This window comes from Camelina sativa, chromosome 11 (assembly GCF_000633955.1).
Source record: "Camelina sativa cultivar DH55 chromosome 11, Cs, whole genome shotgun sequence".
NCBI classification, from domain to species: domain Eukaryota; kingdom Viridiplantae; phylum Streptophyta; class Magnoliopsida; order Brassicales; family Brassicaceae; genus Camelina; species Camelina sativa.
Window position 1 is genome coordinate 15185728 of NC_025695.1, and position 7573 is coordinate 15193300.

General features: G+C 38.9%; 3 protein-coding genes across 3 annotated transcripts in view; all 3 read left to right on the plus strand.

Annotated features, from left to right (window-relative positions):
* LOC104723435 (probable pheophorbidase) overlaps positions 1-950 on the plus strand; it is a 1967-nt gene extending 1017 nt beyond the window's left edge. The window contains exon 3 of the mRNA XM_010441813.2: positions 597-950. Within this exon, the coding sequence (XP_010440115.1) occupies positions 597-650 (54 nt within the window). The 3' untranslated portion in view covers positions 651-950. The remainder of the gene's footprint in view (positions 1-596) is intronic.
* On the plus strand, positions 5797-6380 carry LOC104727994. Its single transcript, XM_010447041.2, has one exon. The coding sequence runs from the start codon at positions 5808-5810 to the stop codon at positions 6378-6380; it is 573 nt and encodes a 190-aa protein (XP_010445343.2). The 5' UTR covers positions 5797-5807.
* LOC104723436 (probable pre-mRNA-splicing factor ATP-dependent RNA helicase DEAH8) overlaps positions 6820-7573 on the plus strand; it is a 5730-nt gene continuing 4976 nt past the window's right edge. Inside the window, exon 1 of the mRNA XM_019232955.1 lies at positions 6820-7240. Coding sequence (XP_019088500.1) covers positions 6994-7240 — 247 coding nt within the window. The 5' untranslated portion in view covers positions 6820-6993. The remainder of the gene's footprint in view (positions 7241-7573) is intronic.

The following is a 7573-nucleotide window of genomic DNA, read 5'->3' on the forward strand; positions in this document are numbered from 1 at the left end:
TCAGTCACAAAAAGTAGTCCCAAACGCCGTGTTTTCGTGTAGTGCAAGACTGCCAAGGATAGTATGTTCGATTCTGCGAGTCAAGACCTGTTGGTGAAGAATTGGCCACCTTCTCAGTTGTATGTCTTGGAGGAGAGTGACCATTCTGCTTTCTTCTCTGTGCCAACTACCCTGTTCACTTATCTCCTCCGTGCGGTTTCTTTTCTCCAGAGATAAAACTTTAAACTTGAGGGTTTGGTTTTGATCATGTCTCATCCTTTCGTACAATTCCTCTCTCATATATAGCAATCGAATACTTAATTCAATGGTAGGAATGATTTGGGGGGAATGATTGATTGGAAAGTGGTTGTCTGGTTGATATGAGATTATATGATATGAGTTGATCATCAAATAATTTCCTCTTATGTTATTTCATTTTGAGTTCCAATAAGCTTTACATGTGAAGCAATGGGGGAGCTATTATATTGTAACGAGAGAGGAGATTAAGTTCACGTCTCTCTTTCCTTTTCTTTTTTGAACATTTGTGAGTGAAACGTTTGAACTATTATTATTTTTTTTTTTTTTGATAATTGATATTTGTTTGAAATACTTGTCAGCTAAAAACAAAAGATTGTACAAATGTTGGTTTTGTCCAACATAGAGTGGAATAAATTGCGTGCATTTGATGTTTACAAAATTGAGTGGATTAGGAGTCAAGCACATCGAGATTACGATGGGAGGAGACGGTAATGATGATGAATCCGGAAGTGTATCAAATCTAACATTTTAAGTGTTTATTCATGGGGCTCGGAGCTTAGTCTTGGACTTGGGCCTTAATACTATAACCAAGCCCTGTCGATGGTTACTAACTTAATTACTGTAAATTGCATTCTTGGTTTCTTTGTAACAATAAATTGTAGGATATATGTATTATTTACTGAGAAATGAATAGTATATCATATTCCATAATATTTTACTAGGATGATGAAAATAAATATAAAAATTCAGGTTTAATTACAAACATAAAAAAAATCAAATAAGTAATTAAGAATTATGTAAATTTTGAAAATAATTTGTCACATAGATTAATGTGAAAAAGAAAAATATTGATGTGAAAACATACTAATTTCTCATATAAACAATACCATAAAAAACGGTTACTAAGCAGTTATCTTCTTCTGAAGATTCAGACGGTTATTGGCGCCGGAGTGGGTTGGTTCCACCCCCACATTCGAGCGGTTTCCTCCGACATTGCAGGAAAGACCCCACACTACAAAACAGTTGAGTATCAATGGAGTCAGATCTATTTAAGAAATCGATTTGGGGCGTTTCTCAATCATATCACTAAATTCAACTCTACAATTCTCTACCCACTAAGATTCTACCTTCCTCGTTCACTAATGGTTGATAACATCCGTCGAGCCCTCCAAAACATTTACCTTGGTATCAACGATGCCCCGGTTACCCTCCCTCAAGCAATTTTCCAACAGGTGGCCAATGAAAATCGGTTCTGTCTGATGGGTCGCGCACTGATGCCAAGGAAACAAGATCTCCGACAGTTACTCTCAGCGCTTCCACGTTCGTGGGGGTTAGTTGGTATTGTCCGTGGGTGTATTACGGAACAACGGAGGTTCCAATTCATTTTCCCTTCTGAAGAATCGATGGAGATGGTGTTGAGACGAGGCCCATGGTCCTTTGCAGATCGAATGATTGTACTCCAGCGTTGGTCCCCCGATTTGGATCCAATGTCTCTCAACTTCATACCCTTTTGGATTCAAATCAGGGGAATCCCTAACCAGTATCTGAACCTTGCCGTGATCGACAATATTGCAAGATCCTTAGGCGAGATTGTAAGTATTGACTTTGATGAGGCCTCAACTACGCGTATTCAATACGTGAGGCTCCAGATAAATTGGAATGTTGATCTACCCCTCTATTTCCAAAGAAACTACCAATTCTCTCCAGGAGTCAATACGGTGCTCAGTTTCTTCAGAACGGAGGTTTGGATAACTCTGATGGTAATGATGAGAGCGATGGAGAAGAGCCTCCACATGGTAATCCGGGAGTTCATATCTAGGAAATGGACGATGCTAGTAACCCTGTTGGAGACAATGAAGATAAAGACATAGCAATCCCTGAAGAAGTTCCTAACGCTGAAGCCCCTCACGAAAAACATGCACTTTCCGATATTGATACAGAGCACAATGCTTTGGGCAATATCTCCTCTGATGAATTCCAAACAGAAGTGTCAACAGAGGAGATTGAGTTGCTTAATCCTTTTCCTACTTTCATTAAGGAAGAAGGAGAAAGCTCAGGCATGATCGGACAGATAGCAAAAGACCTCCGCAAACGCAAGCAGATGAATGATCCAGAAGACTCGAGCTCATCCAGAAAGAGACAGATGGGTTCACAAGACAACAACAATCCAAACTCCAATGTTGTTGACCATGGAAGAGCCGCGGTGGGGCCAGTACCACCACCGGTTCCATGAGAGTTGGCTTTTGGAACTGTCAAGGTATGGGACAACGCCTTACAGTTCGACGCCTAGAAGATATACAACGAGTGTATTTCTTGGACATGTTGTTCTTAGTGGAAACCAAGATCAGAGACTTGGGTGTAAGTTTGGGTTTCAATGATATGTGTCTTGTAACACCTAGAGGTTTAAGTGGTGGCCTAGCTGTTTTCTGGCAAAAGCATATTTCAGTTCAAGTTATTTCCGATGATGTAAGACTTGTAGATCTTTATGTTGAATATAAATCTTTTAATTTCTACTTGTCTTGCATCTATGGCCATCCTATCCCAAGCGAGAGACATCATCTTTGGGAAAAACTACAAAGACTATCCATATCACAAACTGGTCCTTGGATGATGTGTGGTGACTTCAATGAGATTTTGCAAACATCAGAGAAAACAGGGGGAAGACCATGAAGTTTAGGGAGCCTAAAGAATTTTACGACAATGATTGAGTGTTGTAATATAAAGGATCTCAAACACAAAGGAAATGCCTTCAGTTGGGTTGGTAAGAGGCAGAAGGAGACTATTCAATCATGTCTAGACAGAGTATTTGTTAGTTCAGACTGGCAAACATCATATCCTGCATTAGAAACATAATTTCTTCCAATTGCTGGTTATGATCATGCACCTGTAATCATTGATATAGAGGAAGAGTTTATGGTTAAATGGGGTCAATTTCGTTATGACAATCGCCAAGTTAACAACGAAGACTTCGTAGATGCTGTTAAAAGAGGATGGGCAAAGGGTCACACTGATAATCCAAGAGGAATTCAGAGTAAACTACATCTCTGTAGACGTGAATTAGCCAAGTGGAAAAGAAGAACCAAGACCAACTCGGCAGAGAAGATACAAAAATTATAGTAGCAGTTGGATGCTGCAGAGAGGAACCACTCGGTACCATCTTCACAGGTTATGCAACTCAGATCAGATTTAAACAAAGCTTATGGTGAAGAAGAGGTTTTTTGGAAGCTAAAAAGGAGGGATAAATGGATGCAACTTGGTGATCGTAACACAAAATATTTTCATGCCTCTACAAAGATGCGAAAAGCACGCAACAGAATCAAATCGATATTAGATGATCAAGATGTGGAGCACTTTCGTGATGATGCAATTGGTAAGGTGGCAGAAAATTATTTCAACACCCTGTTCTCTACAACTCAGAATACAGATATGGACGAGATAATTGCAGATATAGAACCCAGAGTCACTAAGGATAAGAACCGTAACTTGTTAGCCCCACTCAAAGATAAAGAAATCAGAGAAGCAGCCTTTAGCATCGGTGCAGATAGAGCCCTAGGTTATGGTGGTTTTACAGCAGCTTTCTATCAACAGTTTTGGGATTTAATCAGTGAAGATGTTTGCTCCATGGTTCGTCGTTTTTTTTATAACGAAGAGATGGATCCTAACATCAACAGAACACAACTATGTCTTATACCCAAGATTGATGTCACACAGCACATCTCGGACTATCGACCTATCAGTCTCTGTACAATCAGTTATAAAATCATCTCAAAGGTATTGATCAATAGATTGAAAGGGTGCCTTGGTAATATTATTTCAAATTCTTAGGCAGCCTTTGTCCCGGGTCGGAATATCTCTGATAATGCCTTGGTAGCTCACGAACTCCTACATTCCTTAAAGTCTAGAAAGGATTATCAGAATGGTTGTATGACTATCAAAACAGACATCATCAAAGCCTACGACAAAGTCGGATGAAATTTTCTGGAAAATGTTATGAAACAGATGGGTTTTGCTCCTCGTTGGGTTAAGCAAATAATAAAATGTGTTACAACAATATCTTATGAAGTTCTGATTAATGGATCACCGTATGGAAAGATCACACCATCCAGAGGAATCCGACAAGGTGACCCCCTTTCCTCATATCTCTTTCTCTTTGTTGTTGAGGTATTAAGCAATATGATACAAAAAGCAGAACAAACAAGACAAATTCATGGTATCCGGTTGGCGAGAGATTGTCCTTCAATATCTCACTTACTGTTTGCAGACAATTCTCTCTTTTTTTGCCGTTCAACTAACCAGAATTGTGAGCAGTTAGCCCAGATCTTTCGAAGGTATGAAGAAACCTCATGTCAACAAATAAACTACACAAAATCATCAGTGATCTTTGGCTTTAAAACCCCTGAAATCAAAAGAAGACTATTATAAAACATTCTGGGAATACACAAAGTTGGAGGAGGAGGTAAATATCTGGGTTTACCGGAACAGTTTGGAAGAAAAAAAGTTGAGCTTTTCGAATATATATTACAGAAGGTCAAAGAAATAACAGAAGGGTGGAAACATAAATACTTATCTGCAGCAGGTAAGGAGATTGTGATTAAATCCATAGCTATGGCCCTTCCGGTGTACTCAATGAAATGTTTCCTTCTACCCTCTACTATATGCAATGAGATAACAAAAGTTATCTCAAACTATTGGTGGGGAGAGGAAAATGGTAAGAGAAAGATCTCACACTCCCAAAAAAAGAAGGTGGTCTTGGTTTTAAGGATTTAGAAGCTTTCAACTTTGCTCTACTAGCCAAACAAGCATGGCGATTACTAAAAAATCCTTCTAGCTTACTATCAAGACTATACAAAGGTCTTTATCACCCTACTACAACATATCTAAAGGCGCAAACCGGAAATGCAGCATCTTATGGATGGAAATCTATTCAAGAAGGTAAACTACTTCTTCAACAAGGACTTCAAGTACGGTTAGGGAATGGTAAAGACACTCGAATTTGGGAAGACCCTTGGCTCCCTTCACTGCCACCACGACCTGCATATGGTCCTATCCTTGATAGACATATGAGAGTAGCGGATTTATGGATTGAGAACAAAAGATAGTGGGATCCAGTAATTTTTGAAGGAGTACTAAACCCGGAAGACCAACTTCTAGCAAAGGAATTGTACCTCTCTCAACACGCAGAACAAGACACCTATGAATGGTCATATACTCACCATGGAAATTACACGGTACGATCAGGTTATTGGGTTGCCACACATGTTGATATACAGGAAGCTGATGCTATTCAGCCACCAAACGGAAGCATTGAACTCAAACAAGCAATTTGGAAACTACCAATATCTCCAAAACTACAACACTTCCTGTTGAGATGTCTATCGGGGGCACTAGCTACAACAACAAGATTGAGAACCAGAAATATTCCTGCTGATCCGGTTTGTCAACGATGCTGCTATGGAGATGCGACAATTAACCATTTGATCTTTACTTGTCAGTTTGCAGAAGCAGTATGGTGTTGCGTCTCTTTTAACCTGGGCAGACAAATATTGTTTACTGATGAATTTGAAACAAATATGCGTATATTGATCCAATTCCAACTCCAAACAACGACATCTGCAGATATACAAAATGTTCCGTTCTGGATAATGTGGCGACTGTGGAAATCACGAAACGACTTTATCTTTCGAAAGATCAATCGCTCTCCACTATCTGAAGCAAAAAAAGGGATACAAGAAGCAAACGAATGGTATGCAGCAACAAATACATCAGCGGATTCTGTTTCTACAACAAACCACTCTCACGATTTGCCAAACAGACGAATAATGCAGCAATGGCATCCTCCTCTTGATGGATGGTTAAAATGCAACTTTGATAGCGGTTTTGTACAAAACAGAGAATACACCAGTTCAGGTTGGATAATCCGCGACAACAACGGACAAGTGGTCGTCTCAGGCTGTGCTAAACTACAACAGTCACGATCTCCCCTTCAAGCTGAAGCTCTAGGATTTCTCCAAGCTCTTCAAGTGGTGTGGCATCAAAGATTACATTATGTATGGTTTGAAGGTGACAATTTGGAACTTACAAAGCTCATCAACACAGGGAAAGACCACCACAAGTTAAGTCCTCTACTCTATGATATTCGGTAGTGGATGTCAAAACTACCATTTTGTTCGTTAGGACATGTTCCTCGTGAAGAAAACAAGGCAGCAGATAAACTATCTCATCATGTTTCTTCAATGACTAATATATATGAGTTGTTTGATGTAATTCCAATGTGGTTAACTCAATGTGGTTAACTGACGGTTTGTAATACTCTTATCCAAATTAATAAAGTTAGATGTTAAAAAAAAAATAAAAAAATTAATACCATAATAAGCATGACACGTGATATATTTCAGATTTCTTTTAAATTTATTAATTGTCACGTTTTAAAAGCAATAAAGTTTGCAAATTGAGGATGTGGTCTCTAAACTATTCAATTTTATTCTTGGTCCTCACGTTTACTTGACCTTTTTCATTTAAAACTTAGTGACAAAATAAATAAAAATAAAAATATAAACCGACTCTGGCCATTCGATTCGACAGCTAAAACTAAAATATATAAAATCACTTGTTTCCTTTTTTGCCAGAACTATAGATATATCATCAGAGCCCAACTCTGAGAATTAGGGTTTGGTTCTCGATCAATCGAAATCACAAATCTCTGGTTACGTTACAATCCCAGTCTCGTTGAATCTATCCTGGTGTAAGAATCGAAGAATGGAGAGCAGCAATGATCTGGAGAAGAAGACCCATGAATCCGCGGAAGATATGAATTCGGAAGATCAGGTACGAACATCATCATCAGATGAGAATCTCTATAAAAACAGGGAAGGAGAAGAAGAAGAAGAAGAAGAAGAAGAAGGGTTTATGTCGGTGGAGAAGATCTCTCGCCTTCCTGTTTCTATAAAATTCAATATACCCAAAAAAATCTCTACAAGGAAGAGAAGAAAATCTGAAGAAGAAGATGATGATGATCCTAATGGCGAGGAGAAGAAAGCGAAACTGAGTTTTGGGGACAAGGTTTTGAGTAGCTATGAGATTGAGATCTTGAGGAAGGTCAGGAGACGAAAGTATCTCAAGGATCGAGAGAAGAAGAAGGTGGAGGAGTTAAGGGATGATATCGAAGACGAGATTATGTTGAATCATGGTGTGAAGCTTACTGAGAGAGAACTAATTGACTTTAGGTTTAAGAAAGAGTTGTACGAATTGCTGAAGAAAACAGAGGATAATGACGATGATGTTGAAGGGTATAGGATTCCAGATGCTTATGATCGTGAAGGGTGTATTGATCAGAAGA

What these genes read in the sequence shown, in the direction of transcription:
- LOC104727994 (XM_010447041.2), top strand. Translation starts at nt 5,808, where the DNA reads ATGCGTATATTGATCCAATTCCAACTCCAAACAACGACATCTGCAGAT.